At 46.1% G+C, this 22,059-nt stretch overlaps 1 protein-coding gene across 2 annotated transcripts in view; it reads right to left on the bottom strand.

Moving 5' to 3' along the window:
- The window catches only part of LOC119177885 (beta-galactosidase-like), an 80,442-nt gene extending 58,696 nt beyond the window's left edge, over window positions 1-21,746 (bottom strand). Inside the window, exons 1-4 of one of the 2 annotated variants that reach the window (XM_075882238.1) lie at window positions 21,446-21,746; window positions 12,459-12,622; window positions 5,469-5,619; window positions 2,613-2,676 (exon numbers count right to left, since the gene is read on the bottom strand). In XM_075882238.1, coding sequence (XP_075738353.1) covers window positions 2,613-2,676; window positions 5,469-5,619; window positions 12,459-12,622; window positions 21,446-21,547 — 481 coding nt within the window. In that variant the 5' untranslated portion in view covers window positions 21,548-21,746. The remainder of the gene's footprint in view (window positions 1-2,612; window positions 2,677-5,468; window positions 5,620-12,458; window positions 12,623-21,445) is intronic. The other variant, XM_075882237.1, reaches the window with a different exon arrangement.
- Between the last annotated feature and the right edge of the window lie 313 nt (window positions 21,747-22,059).

Genomic DNA, 22,059 nt, shown 5'->3' with positions numbered 1-22,059 from the left:
AAGCGGCTGTACAGACGTAACACATTTGGCGACCGGACGGGTCCCCAAAGATATCGCGTAGTCGCTCCTTGATGGTATCCCAGCTGGTGAGCTCGGTCTCATGGGCGTCAAACCAGACCCGTGGGGTGCCGTCCAAGTAAAATATTACGTTGGCGAGCATCATGGTAGGGTCCCATCGGTGTGTGTGGCTAACACGCTCGTACATACGGAGCCAGTAGTCGACGTCGAGCCCAGGTTGTGCGGAGAATGTACCTGGATCACGGGGGGTGGGCATCGTCAGGTATGTAGTGGCTGGAGCTACAGATGGAGACGCTGAGAGGCTGTTGTCATTGGTAGCCATGGCCGGAGACTGAATGGTGCGGCCACTGCGAAGCTTTGTGGTGAAGACGGGGAACGTTCCACCTCCACCAAATATGTTACGGAAAAGAAGAGACGCCGTAACGACGAGGCTGGGGATTAGATATATTCCAAACCAGCGGTAATGGCGTGCCCGGTTCACCAGCGATCGAGCGGAGACAAACCCTTCGTCTTCCTCGTCAGGCACACACGCGCGTCGCCCCCTAGAATATCAGTATACATGCATGTAGCAATATATATAAACAACATTCTCTTCGAGGGCTCTTAGCGTCCCCCCCACCCACGAAGAGCTGAGCTTTTTTTTATTATTTCACTATCTTCCCTACTCCACCTGCTGCAGGAAACAATGCTACATGTCATCACAAATGTCGAAACAAGCTCCGTTTTCAAGAACGCCGTTTTTAAGTGTTCAGATAATCCCCTTTTGGCAGGTGGCCAATGACAGGTAACCCGATATGACAGTCTCGCTGGAAAGACGCCTGTCATTACGCAATGAAAGTGGTGTGTGTGGGCTGCTCTTCGGAGAGAATTTGGAGATATGGGGAGTCAAAGACAAGCTGACATGAGAAGTGATCGAAACATTCGAAATCTTCAATACAAAATAACGCGCGCTCCTCACTGCACAGATAAAGGACACTGATGCTCAAGAACTAACTAGCCCGGCAACGAATCTTGCGAAGCTTACGAAATCGATCGTGATAAAGGCGATTGCGTAAGCATGCCTTGCGTGACATCCTTAAAAAAAAAGAAATTGAGTATCTCGATGCAGCCATCACACAATGATGAGTGTCGTTTATCTTTTTTTTTGTATGGAATTTAAAGTCTCTCACTGATTCAGCTTACACTGGATGTTTCAAGAAATGTTTACAAAATCATCGTAAATCAAGAAAGTGCGATATTTGCTTGATTCGTCCATAATTACTTCTTTTGCAGGCGCAGGCATCTTCAAATGGCTAAAGACAACACGTTGGACAGTACTTCGGCGAGTCAAATTAACAAACTTTTAGTTAGCAGATTTATGTGGTTATGCCAAGTATAACTGAAGTCCTTCAGGCAAATAATCCTTTCTAACTTTGAGACTTCAAAAAAGAGGCTGCTTGAGATAATTGAGACGTGATGAATTTCAACCAAACTCAGCCGTGAAATCTGAACCAGAACGCTCAAGAACTCAGCTCACATATTCTTTTGAGACGTCTTAAGTGAGTGAGCGTTGATATATAAACCAACTTTTTTGTGTAGGTGTGCATGCTCTGCTTGCAGTTATATTACGCACGTCGCACACACGTCAACTAACGCGAAAGGACTACACCTCTGTAATTGATGTCTTGAACAGTGACGTCATTCTGGTCGTCTGCTTGTTGCACTTATAGGTACTTCAGTTTCGGTTTCCCCGTTCAATCTGACGAAGTTTAATTACTTCGTAATTATTACTACAGGCCGAATTTTCGACGCCTCGAAGCTGCGATGGATTCTTCGCATGAAATGCTTCAATTCTCTCATTTAGGCATAAACACGTAACTTCAATATTTATAAAATTAATTAACTTAACTTCGTAATACGATTGTCTTGAGATGCATGTCACTACAAAAGAAAAAGTAATTGTGGAGGCAACGAGCAGCGGTAACAATTTCGTGGTTGACTTTTCGTGATAACACACTTAACACATGACATTTTCGTGGTAATTGACATTTTCGCGACATTTTCGCAACATTTTCGTGATAAACACATTGCTTGAAACACGCTGTACATGTGTTGCCCCTTTCATTAAACTATCAGTCAGTTCGGCGCTGGGATCTGTTTTTATTTTTTTCTAGATTTTAAGACCACCTCTGTGCGCTGTAAACCTTTCTAATATGCTGTGCGAACTAGCCCACCAAGCTATCCTCGAGGACTATGTGAAAGTTCCAGTCCTTGAATGCACACCAATCAATTAGTTTGATGAATGTTTGAAAGGTTCGCTTGAGTTCTTGGGCAATCGAAGGCTGCGGGTCCCACCATCTGCAAGGGTATTTGATTCCCCATTTTAATGCATTTAGATTTGTCATAGTCACTACGCTACATTTAGAAAACAGCCTGTAATATCACCTGTGCTTTCCTTGGCTTGATTGTCTGCTGGTTTCATTAGTTCACACGTATTATTTAGAACGCAAAAGTGCCACATAATAATATGTTCTACGTGAACATGGAATGGGATTGTTCATGTACGTGCCAAGCGAGGATTCGCTTCACCTACATTTAAGATATTTTTATCTTACGTGGGTCACTGGTTCGGAGGCCTATTGAACGGTCCGCCGACAGCAACCAGTAAGGCAAGCCCCCCTGAAACAAGAATAAAAGAAAAACGTGCAGCAGAGACAAGTGATCACAGTGTGTTGGGTTGAGCGTCCCAAAATGATTATGAGCGACGCCGTAGTTGAGGGCTCCGGAAATTTCGACCACTTGGGGTTCTTTAACGTGCACCCGAATCTGAACACATGAGCCTACAGAATGGTCGCCTCCGTCGAAAATGCAGCCGGGATTCGATCCCGCGACCTTCGGGTAAGAAGTCAAGCGCCAACCACTAGACCACCGCAGCAGGGCGCAGAGACAAGTATATGGAGACCAGACGCACATTGGCCTTAATGAAATTCCAAGAACTTGCCAGGTACAAAATCACCGCAGAATAAGGACGGGTAGATGTGCCTAACGGTAAACATTCTTGAGGTCTGACTGGCAATTGATATGATTTACAGGAGCGCCCCGTCACGGTGGTCTAGTGGCTAAGGTACTCGGCTGTTGACCCGCAGGTGGCGGGTTATGATCCCGACGGCGGCGGCTGCATTTGCGATGGAGGCGGAAATGTTGTAGGCCCGTGTGCTCGGATTTAGGTGCACGTTAACGAACCCCCACGAGGTCCAAATTTCCGGAGCCCTCCACTACGGCGTCTCTCATAATCATATGGTGGTTTTGGGACGTTAAACACCACATATCAGTCAATCAATCAATGATTTACAGTAGCGGAAAGTGTATGAACACTGCATTTTGCCGCTTCTAACGCATTGGGTCACAACATAAAGAATAACAAAAGATTCATTCTAAAAAACAGGGCGTGCAAACACGGACGCGAGAAAGAAGTCAAGACACCACAAATGCCTTAAACTCCCACGGGGGCAGGATTGAAAGGTTCGCCTACTGCATGGGCTTGCGCAGATAAGGTTTTGTGCCTTATGTCCTTTTCCGCCTTTGTTAGTCGGCCCTGTCTTCACTTCCTTGTTGTTTCCATGTCTCTTGGAATGGGCACTTAGCAACTAGCCAAGCTCTCTATTACAACAAACGAATTCGAAAAGAAGGAAAGAATCACACAGCGTGGGATGAAACGAAAGATGAGTTCAAGAGAGAAGAAGACAGCAAAGTCGATCAAAGATAAAACAGAACCAATATTCTAGTTGACATAAAGAGTGAGGGGGGAATGAACACGGGTATGATGACGTCATAAAAGGGACAAAGATAACCGATGGTAGGTTAGAGTGGTGGAGTGGATATAAAAAGGTGTGAAGCGCGGTCATCACGGATAACGGAGGGGCAGGTGACGTGTTGAAAAACTTTCGGTCATAAAATGAAATCAGCTCACGGAGGGCAGCGTAATTTTGAGGTTATTGGGAGAAGCCTTCAGTCGCAATAAACATAATGGCATTACGATGATGATCATGACGATAACGACGAGGACGATCAACAAGCAAAAATCTGCGTACACATAAAGAGACTGTTGACAGGTCGCTCCCCAGTTCACTGCTATTTATACCAGATTTTCACAAATGCCTTAGTTTAACAAAAAAGCACTAAAGAGATTGATCATGAAGAGTTCCACGGAAAATATCTGAAAGAACTCAGAAATATATGATGTTCAAGAAGGACAAGAATTTTCGTGACCTTGATAAAAGATTTGTCCAGTTGGCCAGCGCTTAAACTTGTCAAAGTTCTGCGTGTGCGCTGCTGAGGAATAGACCCCACTGCATTCTTGATAACAAGCTCGATGGAGAACGCGTATAACGACCAGCCAAGCACATTTTGAGAATACCTATAGTACATAATGTAATGTAAGGCCCTATTCTGTGTGCAGCGCAAGCAACGACTGGAATAGCGGTCCTTGAGTGTAGTTTTAAAACGGATTCCGGCTTCACTGCTTCACTAATTCTCGTCACATCATCGATGCCTGTTAGTGCCGTCTTCTTATTCGTCTCGGTGTGAAACTTGCATGTCATGGTTGAGGCGAATGCAGACCTCCAGTACGCATCTACTGCAGTGTCTTATTGTTAAAGTCCGAGCTTGACTGACAGATTAACATAGAGATGATAAATAGGAGAAGAAACACGTACTAATCAGAAAACAAAAAAAAAAACCAATGATCTGTGAGAAGTAAAGTATTCTTTCATTTTGTTTTTAAGGATCGATCAGTAAAACTTACGATTTAAGGACTTTTTATCTGGACGACCTGGCTAGCTTTGTTCCTCACTAGTGTATCCTGTTGCATCTGAACCCGTATATGCGATAAGTGTGTACGATGAGAGCATTCAATTTCAGCCTGTAGGGTATGTCCGTGCTATAGAGCTGTAAAGCTGCAACTTTGTAAAGGTGAAAGGTGACACGTTGGTTTCTGATTCATCATCATCATCATCGTCGTAATCCCCATCAGCCTGACTTCGCCCACTGCTGGACAAAGGCATCTCACACCTTCCGCCAGTCAATTATGTCCTGTGCTTGCTGTTGCCATTTAATATCCGCAAACTTCCTGATCTAGTCTGTTCACCTGAATTTATGTGTCTCCCTCACCCGCTCGCCTTCTCTGGGACTCCAGTCAGTTACACAAATGAAGATCACCCCTCACACAAATGACGCACCACTGACCTGCTAAAGCTAAGTCGCTACGGACGCTCACTGTACTTTTAGTGATTTTGGTATCTGGCCGCTATGTGACTTACGTGAAAAAGCAAAAAAAAACTTGCTTCAGCATAGCAGTGTTGCGCCTGTTAAAATATTTCTCTCCCGCCAGCCATTCTACCCTTCTTGTGTATAACACATCTTCGTTCAAAAAACGAGGATATCAAAATAAAGGTGACCACGAACACGCGCACCATATCTCTCTCTGAATCAATGTAAGGTCCAGGCCTGAGCAGGACGAGCAGGTCATGCTTCTGCGCCAGCCTCAGGAAGCGGACGATGTCCTGTTGTCCTTGAAAGTTGAACACTCCCTCCTCAGGTTCGTGGCTGCTCCACTCCACGTAGCTGCATCAGACGCAATACACGATGGATCTAAGTACACATTATATCTCGGACTTTTAGTGTATATGTTTTCTATCGGGATTTCTCGTGTATTATTTACAATTGATTTTAATACTACCACTCTTTCCGAGGCCATAGCAGGTAAGCGTACATGTTGGACATGCAGGTACATAAACAGTCACCACCATATCCCACAAGTGAAGGATATTAGAAGAGCTTGCTTAAATATGATCGGGTAATCCGCGAATCATCCGAATACATCTCGCGCCATCCTATATAGACGCGACAACGTTGTTATATGATATCCCGGGCTGCCACCGCAGGGTCTTGACGGCAAGCCAGAGCTCCCGGCGAAGAGAAAGAAGGCGCACATGTCGAGAGTGGTTTACGCAGCCTTCAGCGGCGACGGACCATCTAGACATCATTCTTGAAATCACCGAAGAGGATGCCTTGAGCTGCGGCGCGTCATCTAGTGAGTATTGCTCTAATCATGGGAGAGCCAACGCCTTGAGTGGCGGCGCGCCTACTGGTAAGCATTTCTAAAATCACTTGAGAATTGTCATGGCCTCCGAGATGGTGGATGCGCGGCTTATTTCTATCCAGCCGTTCTAATCGCACGGAGAGCGTGTTTCCAGAGGTGGGCGTACCCCGCTCTTTTTTTTCTGCACCGCTGTGCATGTGACGAGAAAAAAAAATGATTTTGCGCCTTTCTATAACCTCGCACTTAACTGGAAATGTCTGGTGATGGTGTGAGAGAGGCAAAGTCAATACTGCGGTATAGCCTATATATTTTCTCAAATGGGCTGCTTTTTTGTTCCTATAGATTTGCGCTTCCCATATTAGAGCACTCATAAGTGCGATATGCCTCAAGAGATCCACATGTGAAAAAAACTTGCTATACTTCGAAGTTTGTGGGCTGTATAGTGTGGGGGACAACAGCGAAGACAAAAAAAAAAAAACGATGACAGCGTGATCCGCAATTGAAGTGAGAAGAGTGCCGCTTCCTACGCCAACGGGTTACACTCGATTAAGTGCCTTTTTCTTTCCTTTCATGGAACTATGCTCGTTTTCATTGTAACGCTGCTTTAAGAATTCTTGCAGATGCGGTGATGTAATCCCAGCTGGCGCAAAAGCCGCGTTCTCACTGTGCACAACGATTCACACTCGCCCGCGAGGCAAAAGCCGGAAAGAGAGTAGGATGAAGGCGGTCGCCGTATGTCTATAGACTGAAGTATACGTCGCCGCGACGACCACAGGCTGGTTACAGGTGCGTTTTTGGTCACTTATGTTTAGTCGCACTGTTCAGTGGATACGTTAAGTGGTGTAAGAACGAACATCAAAATTCCTTGCTTGTTGAAAAAGAATGCAACACACTTTCAAGTTTGGTGAACCTAGTGAACCTAGTATGAAACATCATGCCCTATATAGCAGTGAGAATTCGCACTTTTTTTTTGTTCAGTAGTCTACCTCAACGAATACTTAGTTTCTCCAGAAAGACACACTTCTGCTGCATGTTTGAATGACCCTTTGATTTGGGTGCAGCCAAGAGTGCAATAAATGAACACCATACTGATATTGCCAGTATGCTACCAAAGCATAATCTATACACATGTGACAAAAAAGGAGACTGCGACAACTCAGGGACTTTCACTGTGAAAGACGTGGGGAGTAAATGTAGGTCGGCTAATCGAAGACTTTGGCAATATTCGTGCAAAATTACTTATCACCTTACTTCAGTGACATGTCCAGGGCACTCGGTTATTTAGATTGTAACTGGGCTTCGGTTGACCACCTTATGTATCCGTGCATGATGAAATAGTAAAATGATGTGTCACATGAGGGCGACATTATTCAGCGACAATAATTTGCCCAGTTTTCGCCCATACACGTCTCTAGAAAGGAGGAATGCTAGAGTGCGTCTATGTTTCTCAAATTGAGGTATTTAGCACCGAGCCAAAACGGACCGTAATGCAAAAATAGTAATGCCGCCACAGATGAATTGAAATCTCCTTGCAATGTTCTCTATCAGGAAAATTTAGCAGTTTCCAGGCTTTCTTCGTAAATTGTATCAAAATAAATGCAGCAACAGAAAAAATGCTTGCCTTCAAAGCAGCCAGAAGATTTTGGCTGTGAGTCTTGCTCATTATTGCAAAAAAAAAAAAAAATCATGCGCACCCTGAAATGCCGTGCGCTCTGCTATCTGCTGCGGTCTCCGCCGCCACCAGAATCCACAGCGAATACGCCCTCTCGCGGTAGGCGGGTGCGTGAGGCGAGACTCGTTGGTTTTGCTGGGGAATGCGGCCAATGGGAGAGAAACACGCCGTGCGCCCGCCTTCATGGAGCTCATGGAATTTAGCACGCCGCCGCCAGACAAGGCGCGAGCATAAGAAGCTTGCCAAACGAGACCCCCCCCCCCCCCCCTTACCCATAAAAAAATCGCGAATTGATTATAGCGCTCAAAAATGTATACAATATAGGTTTCTAAATGATAAATATGAATTAATATCCAAATTACTTTTGAAAATGTTGTATTGAAGTATACACATAAGTATATTGTCACGGGGTCGTGACGTGGCCGAAGACAGGAGACTTCGTGTTGGGATTTAACTGTTTATTTGGGCGAACCTGTGCCCGGTAAACGGAAAGTCCAATTACAGCAGCAGTCTCGCACAGATAGCAGTCTCGGACTGATAGCGGCGAACGGAGCGTCAGCCTTCGATCAACAACTGACAAGCGGCGAAGCGCGTCGGCATTTATACTCTTGCCGTCGAATGTTCTAGCGTTATCGCTGGTGGTGGCGTAGGTTCCAGAACAATCTGTACCGTTCGCACAGTGGGCGTGATCTTATCGAAATGATCTACTACAGTCCGGAACCGTCTCGAAAACTGCAGGTGCGGTTTGCGCTGAGAATCGTGTGGTGTTTTGGGACGATAACAAAAACTTGGGAAATGGAACGTGGTAATATGAATATGCGAGTAATAAAGAAATATGTGCGTAATACACAAATGTAACCAAAAGTGTACATGAAATAAAGGGCGACGTGGACAAGTCACTACAAACCAGAAAACACTGTGCACTTGGCCGCTGATATGCTTCCATTAGTGATAAAATGATACGCTTCAAATAGTGATAAAATGAATCAGGGGCTGAGAACGCTCCCATGTTATTAGGCTACTTTCTATTTTTGAGAAAAAGTATGAAATTGAATTCGCGTTAGTAACCGATGGATCTAAACAATTCCACTCACTGACAGAATGTTCGGAAGTGGCATTGTGGTAACTATAGCGATGTGTTTGATTGTGAGTGAATGTTTACTCAGATCATCCACTGTTTACTTGGACTATCCATTTCAAAAATCGGCAAGCTTCGGCTATATATACTCGAACTTAGCTTCCCTGTTCCATGTGGTGTCAAAAAATATTAAAGCTTTTTTTTCTGTAAAGAGTGGCACTGATGGTGCAGCTAATGACTCTTACACAGAACTGTCTTCAGCAATTTCAGCAAACAATGAAAATTGCAACGAACGCATATGCGTGCTTACGCCAATGCTCATGTTCACAGTTCCTAGGCTTCCACAAACTGATTTGAGAAGAACGTTGGCGGACCGTTGGAATAAACTGGCACTAAAGTTAATAGACAATTACGGACAAAAATTTAAATAGAAGAACTAAGGTTAGCGCTATTTCTCAGGCGTTAAATATGCGAACCAGATGTTTCGTTTTTTTTTTCTTTTGAATCTTCTTGTATGCGGTTGTTTTAAGATCAGAGCACAAACTAATTGTAATAATACTGATTGTTGGCCTAGTTGGTATTTACTTAATGGCATGATTTGGCCGCAAAAGAGACACACACAAGAAAAGGAACACTCAAACGACAAGCACAGGCGGCACTTCCAACTAAAGCAGACTAGGTGCAGACCCAGACTTAAGTACGAAAATATAGACATGCGCAGTCTTCATACAGCCTTACGCTATCCAACAATCAAACAATCTTGTCTCCGAAGCATACAACGTCACCGACGGTTCGCTGATACACCTTTCACCTTTCTTTTTAATGTAATAGGCTTCCATCAGCTCACGCGCAGTTTTGTACCTGCTTCTACCCAGAATCTTAAACTCATTAAAACGTGGTACACACCCACAGGCTTTACAGTGCATAGGCAAATGCGCCAAGCCATCGTTCATTAAATTTAATTCGTGCTCCCTAACTCGTTCATTGATGCAGCGCCCGGTAATCCCGATGTACGAGTTGCCACACGAAAAGGGAATCTCATAAACAACGCCTTTTGCACATCTCCCGTACATCGTGGCGTGTTTTTTGCCGCACCCTTGACGGCTCGCTTCCACCTCCCGAGCAGTTCTCGCGCTTTTGCGGAAAGCTAAGGGTGATGTTACTAGAGCTGCCACGGGGGAACAAAGAACCGAAACCGTAAGACCTGCAGTGATCCCTTATGTTCATAAGGTCTCCCACAACCTGAAAAAGGTAGCAGGCCGGTATGGGGTACCTGTCGCCTTCTCTGCGCCCATAAAGCTGGCTCAGCTGTGCCCGAGAACTGCTCGGGAGGTGGAAGCGAGCCGTCAAGGGTGCGGCAAAAAACACGCCACGATGTACGGGAGATGTGCAAAAGGCGTTGTTTATGAGATTCCCTTTTCGTGTGGCAACTCGTACATCGGGATTACCGGGCGCTGCATCAATGAACGAGTTAGGGAGCACGAATTAAATTTAATGAACGATGGCTTGGCGCATTTGCCTATGCACTGTAAAGCCTGTGGGTGTGTACCACGTTTTAATGAGTTTAAGATTCTGGGTAGAAGCAGGTACAAAACTGCGCGTGAGCTGATGGAAGCCTATTACATTAAAAAGAAAGGTGAAAGGTGTATCAGCGAACCGTCGGTGACGTTGTATGCTTCGGAGACAAGATTGTTTGATTGTTGGATAGCGTAAGGCTGTATGAAGACTGCGCATGTCTATATTTTCGTACTTAAGTCTGGGTCTGCACCTAGTCTGCTTTAGTTGGAAGTGCCGCCTGTGCTTGTCGTTTGAGTGTTCCTTTTCTTGTGTGTGTCTCTTTTGCGGCCAAATCATGCCATTAACACAAACTAATTGCTGCTTAATAACAGCAGGCCAAGCAGCATCACGATGGTTCGAATGACTGGTTCCAAGGCCCGTTGCCAAGCGAACTCGTCCTTAAATGAAAGTGTTTTTTTAAATAAATTAATGGGTCTGTCGCGCCAAAACAGTGCCATATTTTTATTAACAGCTACCTCGAACGAATACCTGCTACAAAACATATAAAAATCACAGCATATCCACGGAGTGAATGATAATGTGTGGGGCGAAGCTTTGGAGGGTTTTATTGGTAAACCATGAATCTGTCCGTCAGTCTGTCAGTCCGTTCATCTGTCCGTACATCCGTCCGTCTGTCTGGTGGTTTTTCTGTCCATCCATCCGTCCAGACCTGCTGAGTGAGTCATCGAACTAGGCGGTCACGTACGAGCTAGGAGGGACAGACCCGCGGCTTTAGCAGCTTTGCCCCTAAAAAAACGCGTTTGTTTTTATTGTATGCTTTTTAGGGGCAAAGCTTCTAAAGGCGTGGGTCTGTAAATCCCTTGTATGTATGTACGGGACCACTTATAGTTCCGCTTTTGCCAACTGCCCACGACTTCGTTCTTGCAAACATCCCACTACGCCCTATCCTCAATCCACCACTTCACCAACCATAAAGCAAATAGTGTTGAGAAGTAGTCAATATGAAGTGCAACATGATTATGTACATGTATCCTGGTGCGCTTTAAAGGACCATCGATTTTCGCACTGTGTCCGTCCTTTGTTTGTATGTGACCGTCCATAGTACCACTTTGGCAAACCACCCCTACTTCATCCTTGCTAACATCCCACTACGGCCCATCACTGATCCACCACTTCACCGACCAATAAAGCAAATACTGTTGAGAAGTAGCCAATATGAAATGCAAGATGGTTGTGTACATGTACCCAGGTGTGCGTTAAAGAACCATAGATTGTCCCACTGTGTCCATCCTTTTTTTGTATGTGACCGTCCATAGTCTTACTTTGGCAAACCACCCCTACTTCGTCCTTGCTAACATTCCACTACGCCCCATCACCGATCCACCACTTCATCGACCATAATGCCGTTATAATGAAAGGGGAACGGAAGCGACGTATAGCTACCACTTACGAATAATAAATTATTTTATGAATATATACAGTGTTTGTTACGTCTTTGATGATGTAGTGGGCGATATTCGCAGATGGTGCATGGTTTAGTGATAAAACCCTTTAGCGCTTCGCCTCACTCATCATTATTCACTCCGTGGATATGCTGTGATTTTTTTCTAACTGACCGCGATGTAAGAAAACCTATACAAGTTACGTGAGACTTTCGGTGCGTGTGTCTTGTTATACAGCAAAAAAAGTTGAAATTTAAGGGCTCGTTTTTTTTTCTTCGTGACACACAGTACTAATGAGAACTAAAGTACAGTGATTAAAACTAGGATGTTTTAGTAGCAATTGTAAAGTAAATATGAAGAAAGAAAAGTGAACGAAAAGATAACTTGTCGCTGGCAGGGACCAAATCTGCGACCTTCTATCAACGCGTCCAATACAGCAAGGCGCACATAGACATCCCCCTTCATCTTATGCAAGTGCCTGCAGGGACCCCTGTAATTTTTTTGTTCACCTCAGTGCCTTTTGCCTTTGTGACACAATGAAATGCAATTTTTGTTGTCAGTTGCAGGAGATAAAGAAATTTATGGGCAGTGTTGTCCCAGATGCTATGGTCCACAGAAAACGACCGTACAAGAAGAAGAATGCATACTGACGTTTGTATGGCGTTGAGTCCAGCAGCCCTCATTGTTGACAAGCGGTCGTCCCATTGCTGAGGGAGTGAACGGAAGGAATTGATGGACCCAGACACAATCTGTATCGGCTTGCCATCCTTCAGGTAGCGGTTGTTCTTGTAGTCGATCACGAAGGACCTTCCAACCTACGTGCATGCGCCAGTTCTCATTCGAATGCAACTAATGACGAACGCTGAAGGCTCTTGTACAGATTGAACCTTGCGCTTCGCGAAGGAAACAAAACAAAATCAGCGTTGTTACATGAAGCATTATTACAAACCTTTAAATTCTTCAAAGTAAACATTAGTTCGCAGTTCGCATAGGTCAATGTCTACACTGTCTTCCTAAAAATAAATTGTCTTCTTTCATTCTGTTTCCCACTTTCGAGAGCACAATACTTTTCAGTGTTGAAAACCCAATTCATAAAGCAAGAACAATACAGCGTCACCACGTGGTTTCCGCAAGTAGCCACTGAATTAAGATAGTCACTTCTCTTTGACGAAGGCAGCGCCACCTATGCGAAGACAAGAAGACACATAAAACACAGAGATGCACCGAATGGCGCTCGTCTGAGCTGCTATGTTTTTTGTTGTCTTAATCTTCATCGCGCTGCATTCGCCGGAGTATATGCAGCAACTTGCCCAAGTCAACGTGCTATTAGAACGCTTCTCTTTGCTATTTTCTAAGGGTGTGCGAATATTTCGAAGCTTTCGAAAAACGAATCAAAGAGCATGATTAGATACTCGAATAGAGTAGTACATATTCGAAAATATTCGAACCACCGAATATTTTTCGGGTTGTTTTCGAATAATCAACACCAACGAGAGAACCCCAAAACAACGAAACTTTAGAACAGCCAAAAGTCATTCTTTTCCTTTTTGTCCCTAAAGTGATCTGCACGCAGCCCAATCCATTACGAGATTACCGACACTATAAACTGATTGCTCGTCAGATTTGTTTCGTCTGAAAACTCACCTCTGATCCACTTTTTACGATGATGAATCTCTGTAGTATTAATCAGCGCCTAGCTGTCTTCATGTTGTAATAACTGAAGCTTGAGGGCTACGACTGCATACAGCTTCATGACTAACAACAGGCGCGAGTATTTCGTTTGCGTAAATTGTTCTTGCAAGTGTAGAATTAAGCTCCGATTGTTACATAATTTTGGTTCGCAGGCCATGTTGTGATGACCGTTATATCTGCTTCAGTACATCTTTAGCTGTATCCACGGTGATTGGTTGAAAATTGTTCAGTTTGTGTGTGCCACTTTTACTTAAAACCAGGCGACACAGTTTCACATAACATTAGTGAACACTGTATTTGTATGTATACAGCTACAAAATATTACAAGGGCTCTGGTTCCTGCTGTATACGAGCTTACTTTATTTTCCGTGATTGTGGTATTTTGAGTCAATTAAAACTCACTGTAATGGTGTTTGGGGAATGTTTGTGAATATTTGTTTCAAATATTATGTTGTGGTGTTATGAAACTGTTTTGAAAATGGTGTACTTACCATTCGAAAACTATTCGAGGAGTATTCGATTCGGTGTCATCACTATTTAATTCATACTTCATTTCATCCCAAAATTCACTACTCACGGACCCCTACTATTTTGGCATTTTTGTGCGAGAACTGCGCTCAATTTCACGATCAATTCAGTTATCAGAAATTCATGCTTGCCCTTTATACCACCGCAAACTGTACAGCAAGCAGAATTGAACACTAAATTTTAGCAGGGCTTATTTATTCAATTTGCTGTATCCTTACAATGCGCAGGTTACAGAAGGAAGGGGTAAAGAATATTCTGAAAGATAAGAATAAAAGTCGCACACTGTGCACACTGTATGAGGGCATAAATTGATGGCACAATACATGACACAACAGAAAAGCAACAAAAAAATACCAATGTAAGGAAAAAATGGAAAATAGAAAGGAAATATATTGATACAAAACAGCCGCTAAACACGGCTGCATGAAAGAGGAGGACGAAGTGGGTTTTTCCGTTGGATGCTGGTCTGTCGCCATCTTGCTCGTCGGGTTCTCTGCGCTGTAAATAGCTCATTAAACAAGTTACTCGTAACATTATTGGTGGAGGTGGACGACCCCCGTACCTCGATGGAGACGCGCAGCGGTCGCACCGTCGGCGACCTTTCGACTGCTTCGACTGCTGGTACTTCCTCTACGCCACCCTCATCAGTCCAAGCCACCACCTACGTCACACTACCGCACCTCCGGGATCCCGGCACTTTCTCCGGTGATGGTACGATCGATCTCGACACTTGGCTAAAGCGGTACGAGCGCGTGAGTGCTACTCACCGATGGGATCCCACGCTCATGCTCGCCAACGTGCTTTTCTACCTGGACGGCACTCCCCGAACATGATTTGAAAGCCACGAAGCCGACATAACGAGCTGGGATCTCTTCAAAGAAAAGATACGTGACCTGTTTGGAGATTCATCTGGTCGTCAGCTCGCTGCGAAGAAGACTCTTGCCACACGGGCCCAGTCTTCTACCGAATCGTACGTCTCTTACATACTTGACGTCTTGGCCCTTTGTTCCAAGGCCGACCAGTCCATGTCAGAAGACGGAAAGGTTAACCACGTCTTGAAAGGCATTGCTGACGATGCTTTCAACCTGCTGGTTTTTAATAACGTTTCGAGCATCAACACAATCCTTAAAGAATGCCGACGTCTCGAACAAGCTAAAGCCCGCCGCGTAGCCCAAAGCATCGTGCGCCTTCCGAACACAGCAGCCACTTCTTCGTGTGACGACGCCTTCAACCAGGCCTCTCGATGTGACAACCTTACACGCATCATTCGTCGAGAGGTCAAGGCAGCACAACCGGTAGCCACGCCATTACCGACGCCTGCGCCTTCCCCGACAAAAAATCTCTTTAATACAAGCGGTCGTTCGTCAAGAGCTATCGAATGTCGGCCAACATCCTGTTCCTACCGTATACTCTGCTGAGCCTTCTTATCGTACCCCTTCTGCACCTCGCATACAACGCAATCCGTCCGAATGGCGTACTCTTGATGACAGGCCCATATGTTTTAACTGTCGACGCGTTGGTCATATCGCTCGTCACTGCCGCAGCCGCTGGGCTCCATCGTCCCATTATGCACCTCAGTATCACACCACTTCTTTTCGCCAGGCGTCCCCACCACTTTCTCCATCAACGCCGACCACATTTTCCGCTCCTACAGCACCTCTGAGCAGACCTCGCTACGACCGGTCACCGTCCCCTGCTCGTCGTCAGTCCCGGTCGCCCCCTCAACGCCGTGCTGCCTCCCTGACCTATTCGCAGCATCTCCGACCAGAAAACTAGGCCGTGCAGCTTCTGGAGGTGGAGCTGCGTTGACGACCTTCGTAAGAAATCCTCGATTAACATTAACAACGAACCGGAACCTTTTGGACGTTACTGTCGACAATGTTCGTGTCAGTCCACCTGCTTGTGTTACCTTGACGATGTTATTGTCTTTTCGCCCACATTCGACTCGCATCTTGATCGTTTGTCAGCTATTCTGGACGTTTTTCGTCGAGCCGGACTCCAGCTTAACGCCTCCAAGTGCCGCTTCGCTCGTCGTCAAATTTCCGTGCTCGGTCACCTTGTCGATGCTCAAGGCGTGCGTCCAGACCCAGAGAAAATTCGCGCAGTCACGAACTTTCCCGTTCCGAAGACCACAAAGGATGTCCGCAGTTTTGTGGGATTGTGATCATATTTCAGACGCTTTGTTAAGGACTTTGCGACCATTGCACGCCCACTCACAGACCTCTTGAAGAAAGACGCCTCGTTTACCTGGGGCTATGACCAAGCGTCATCGTTTTCGCAACTTACGACATTGCTTACAACGCCACCAATCTTGGCTCACTTTGATCCATTAGCCCCAACCGAGGTTCACACGGACGCCAGTGGACACGGCATAGGAGCTGCGATATTGCAGCAACAACGCGGACACGACCGTGTTATAGCCTACGCAAGTCGACTGCTATCTCCAGCCGAGCGCAACTATTCCATCACGGAGCGCGAGTGCCTCGCCCTTGTATGGGCAGTCGCCAAGTTTCGCCCATACCTGTACGGGCGCTCATTCCGTGTTGTCACGGATCATCACGCGCTCTGCTGGCTAGCCTCCCTGAAGGACCCCACGGGACGTCTCGCTCGTTGGGCTCTACGCCTTCAAGAGTACACGTTCTCTGTAATGTACAAAACAGGGCGATTACATCAGGATGCGGATTGTTTATCCCGCTACCCTGTTGACGAAGCAACCGATACTGACGCTATCACGGACGTTTTTTCCGTGTCGCAGCTGTTAAACATTGGGGCGAAGAGCAACGTCGGGATGCTTCTTTACGAGCCATCATTGACAAACTGGAGTCAACGCCTCGCGACCCGTCCCTACGAATGTTTTTGGTGAAATACGGGATCCTATATCGCCGCAACCTTGATTCCTTTGGATCAGACTTACTTCCTGTCATCCCAGCGCACCTGCGTTCCACTGTCCTGCATCAACTTCATGACGCTCCCATGACGGGCCATTTGGGCATTTCTCGCACATACGATCGAGTACGACGTCAGTTTTTTTTGGCCTGGACTTGCCCGCTCTGTTCGACGCTATGTCGCCGCTTGTAAGCCCTGTCAGCGTCGCAAAACGCCGTCTGCCCTCCCAGCCGGCTACCTTCAGCCGATCGACGTTCCCAACGAGCCTTTCTTTCTAGTTGGTCTCGACCTGTTGGGCCCTTTTCCACTCTCCACAGCCGGAAATAAATGGATTGCTGTTGCCACGGACTACGCGACGCGGTACGCAATCACACGAGCACCACGACCAGCTGCGCTACCGACGTTGTGGACTTTCTGCTGTACGACATAATATTAGTGCACGGTGCTCCCCGTCAACTTCTCACCGACCGTGGCCGCACGTTCTTATCAGCTGTCGTTCATGAAATCCTGAGGTCTTGCCATACCAAGCACAAATTTACTACTTCGTACCATCCCCAGTCAAATGGCCTCACGGAGCGCCTTAACAGTACCCTAACCGATATGCTTGCCAAATACGTTGCGCCAGACCACCATGATTGGGGCATTCATTTGCCGTATGTGACGTTCGCCTACAACTCATCTCGTCACAACACTGCCGGATATTCGCCCTTTTATCTACTATATGGCCGGGACCCAACTCTACCTTTAGACACGTTACTACCTGCGGCCACTGAATATGCTGGTGAAGCCATTGCTCGCGCCGACCACGCGCGCCAAGTCGCCCGTAACCGTCTACAGGCTTCACAGGCGCGCCAACAACAGCTCTACAATTCTCACCATAGAGACGTGCACTTTTCTCCGGGTTCTCTCGTGCTCCTCTGGTCACCTACTCGGCGTGTGGGACTGTCTGAAAAACTGTTGTCCCCCTACACTGGACCATTCCGTATCGTTCGCCAAGTGACACACGTCACGTACGACATTGTTCCAACCGATCCAACAAAGTCATCGTCAGCTTCGAGCGACACCATTCACGTGGCTCGGCTAAAGCCCTATTACCCCTCTTCGACAGCATCTGCGTAAATTTAGCACCGGGACGGTGCTTCTACCGCCGGGGGTTATGATACAAAGCAGCCGCTAAACACGGCTGCATGGAGGACGAAGTGGGTTTTTCCGTTGGATGCTGGTCTGACGCCATCTTGCTCGTCGGGTTCTCTGCGCTGTAAATAGCTCATTAAACAAGTTACTCGTAACAATATTAAGAAAAATACAAGCACCATGAAGATATTTCTGTTTGCTGTCAGTGGGAAAAAATGCATGAATTTGACAGTCGAGCGCTCTATTCAATACGTATTCGACAGAAGCTGTCTGAAAAAAAAATCCTGACGGAAGAGGCAGACTGGGAGACGTGATTTCATGTTACATATATTTAGGGCAGAAAGCACTCAAGCGTGTAAGCGTGTTCTAGCGAGGGGACATTAATTTGTCTGTGGCCAACCTTACCCGAGACGAATGCACTGGTGAACGGCTGAAATGCTTACAAGCGTAGTTACACTGTATACCAGTGCACACCCTTAAAAGTGCTTTGCGTGTCTATAACTAATGCCCCACGATAAGGGTGTTTTGACAAACCAGAGCACCCATCGTAGGTGTTTTTGGTGTTTCAAAACGCCCATGACATCGGTGTTTTGGTTTGCCAATACAACCATATTGTAGGGTGTTAGCTATAGACACGCATTGATTGGTTGATATTTGCGGTTTAACGTCCCAAAACCACCATACGATTATGAGAGATGCTGTAGGGGAGGGCTTCGGAAATTTCGACCACCTGTGCTTCTTTACCGTGCGCCTAAATGTGAGCACACTGGCCCACGTCGTTTTCGTCTAAATCGAAAACGCAGCTGCGGCAGCCGAGATTCAAGCCCACGACCAATTGTAGACACGCAAAGCACCCTTAAGGGTGCAAACTGGTTTACAATAAATGATGTTAAATTTTGTGAAATAAATAAGCGCGAGCTATTTCATTACAAATGGAAAGTAAGAGGACACCCATGTTTGAATTTAATTGTGTAACACATGGTTAAATTATGACTCCATATGAAGTAAACGAGTCGCGCAACTATTCACTGCAAACCTCAAGTTCCCTCGTTAATGTCTGCTTGTCAGTGTCCCGCACTACTGAAGCATACATATCAGTTGAGGCTGACTACAAAGGGGGTAAAGTAATTTGGGACTATAAAAAGCTCATGTTACAACAACCATGCCCTTATAGGCTTTTGCTCTAGTATATTTGCACGCATATTTACCATTACAAGGTTTACTTTGGTGTGTGGGTAAAACAGACGACATCGTCATCGTTAGTTCTAGCATATCGTGCAGTCATCCGCGACTAAGTAACTTTTTTTTAATTTTAGGTTGTAAGTCGATAATCAAAATTAGAAATGGTAGCGTTCATAGTGATGACTTCCGTGGAAATCTGGAAGAAAATAGGGGCCGAATACGCAAATCTTATCTCGCAAGTGCGGTTTCTCAATTCCCAGCCGGCTTCACCCATGATATGTCCCTCATCGCGATTGGCTGCAGTATTCTCTTGCATTTTCTTTTACTTTAGGACATTTTTTGAGCATGGGCCCTGGTTCAGTCGATGAATTAAAATTGTTAGCAGAAATGAATGCATTAAGGCAAAATAAAAATAAACAGTTCTAAATAAATACATTTGCGTAAACTTGAAGAATTAATGAAGGCGGATGACCAGCCTTATTGAAGGCTTTAGACACGTCAAGGTAAATTCAATCCTCGTTGACATCAGATCCAGTGTTTTATACAAGTCAACAATGAAAACAACAGTAAATTTCAGGTTCTTTTGACGTTGTGAGAACAACGCTTCCCACTAGGCACCCGAGACGCTCCACCCGAAGTGGGAGCTGCGTCTTTCGCGCGCCGAAAATCCGCCCGCTTGTGAAGGCTGTGACGGTAAGTCACTGGTGATCCCGCCGTGTCCTCACCCTGTGATGACAAACGCTGGGTTCGTGAGCTGAACCAATGCGAGGGGTCATAGTGCCGCGCTGGGCCCCGGAAGAGGCTTATTCATGCGCATGCGGGCCAGAAGTGCCTTAAGGTAATCAGGGGGCCGTCACAATTACGGTTCCATCCCTACCCGTTTGTCGCCGACGTGGGAGTTGGTTCCTTTGTCCTAGGTTAGCAGAAGCACTCGGTGATTTGGGGCGCCCCAGCACTTCGCGGGGCGCCTTGCGGGCACCACAGTGTCTACGGTCAAGGCCGAACCGGTCGTACACTCACCGAATGCCGTCAAAGCAATGCTCCGTGCCACAGCAAATGCAGCGCAACGGCTCGCATGCCTCTCCAAGCCTACCGCACAAAATAAATAAAAGAAAACTAATACTGCCATGCACCATGTTCTGGCGGTGGTTCTACTTCTCAAAAAAAAATGTAGCTGAATTTCAACAAAAAAATGTCTTACAATACCCTTATTGAGCTGGCGTGAAAGAACTGATTTTTGATTTTTTTTAAAGAAAGCTTGCAAAGGGGGAATATACGATATGGTCTAGAATTTCACAATGAACGTATCTGTGGGACGAAAGATTCCATATTTGCGCCCTTTACAACAAGAGGAAATGGGCAAGCTGAGTTTTACTGTTTACTGACAATTGAACTTTAAATAAAGAAAGCAGCCCCACCGTGGTGGTCTGTCTAGTGGCTAAGGTACTCGGCTGCTAACCCGCCAGTCGCGGGATCAAATCCCGGCTGCGGCGGCTGCATTTTCGATGGAGGCGAAAATACTGTAGGCCCGTGTGCTCAGATTTGGGTGCACGTTAAAGAACTCCAGGTGGTCGAAACTTCCAGAGCCCTCCACTACGGCGTTTCTTACATTCAATCATATTGTGGTTTTGGGACGTTAAACCTCAAATATCAATCAATCATCAATCATCATTGAAAAAAGAAAGAGAGGGAGAGGAAGTAGAAAAGTAAAACCAAATACTCATCGCGAACGAAACCGGGAACCTCAGATGCGCGCATCTAGGTACCTTACCTATGCCTGGCTTAGCTACACAGTTATCACTAGCTAATAATTAAGAAGGATTCAACGAACTCAAGTGTAGTCAAATCCCTATGACGTGGGAGTAGTTGGCATTATTGCAAGTTATCGACTTTGCTAAACAAAACTAAATTACGTGTTCTAAATCTACCCTAAGGTCCGTACCCCTAAATCCCCTCCATCGGGCCTACTGCCGTTGGCAAACGCATGAATGGGCCTTAGGTACCCCTTCCGGCTGATTGCTAATGTTTGTCCGTTCATAGGCGTACGCAGGCGGGGGGGGGGGGGGGGGGGGGATGGTGGAAAGGGCGGCTTGCCCTATACATTGGCTTAATAATGGAGGGGGCTATGCAAGAGCCTTTGCCCCCCCCCCCCCCTCGCTGAAGTGGAGTCCTGCGCACGCCTATGAGTCCAGTGTATTCAAAAAGGCTTTTCTCACTCTCTGCGGTGCTCCTAAGGCGTCTCGGAGTGGCGTCGCTTGAGCCCAGGACGCTATGATGAGCAATTTGAACACGAAGCCCATTGGCGAATCGCTGGTCATCTCAATCTGGCCCAGATTGGCTGCCGACTTGAAGACAACGATTTTTTCACTGCGACCACCGCCAGCAAGCGCGGGCCTGCTATCCCGCTGCTGCGAGATTACCGCGATAGAGGCGCAATATTTCCGCTAGCGCCTCGCCACTTGAAACGTGAGGTACATCGTCTGCCGACATCCGCTAGCTCTTCGCGCGAGTGATTTACAAGCTGACGCACCGTCTCATCGCTTTTTGTGTTTAACAGTACGTCCAACACGTAACGTTCCTGCCAGGAGAAAACTGACTCTTCATTAAGATCAAGAAATAAAATAGGAGAATTTTTCGCAGGTTTCTTGCTATACGTATGCATGAAGGCACCTCTTGCGCCAGTCGAAAGCAGGTTGGACGGCGAAAGAAATTTATGTAGCGCGAGGCGATGATGACATTGTCGTGCATTTATTTATTTATTTACATTACCCTCAGGGCCCATAAAGGCGTTACAGAGGGGGTGGGTAATATAACAAAAATGCAACAATAA

The sequence above is a fragment of the Rhipicephalus microplus genome, chromosome 2 (genome assembly GCF_043290135.1).
Source record: "Rhipicephalus microplus isolate Deutch F79 chromosome 2, USDA_Rmic, whole genome shotgun sequence".
Lineage (NCBI taxonomy): Eukaryota > Metazoa > Arthropoda > Arachnida > Ixodida > Ixodidae > Rhipicephalus > Rhipicephalus microplus.
Note: the sequence above shows the minus strand (reverse complement) of the source record. Positions and strands in the feature narration are given on the sequence as shown.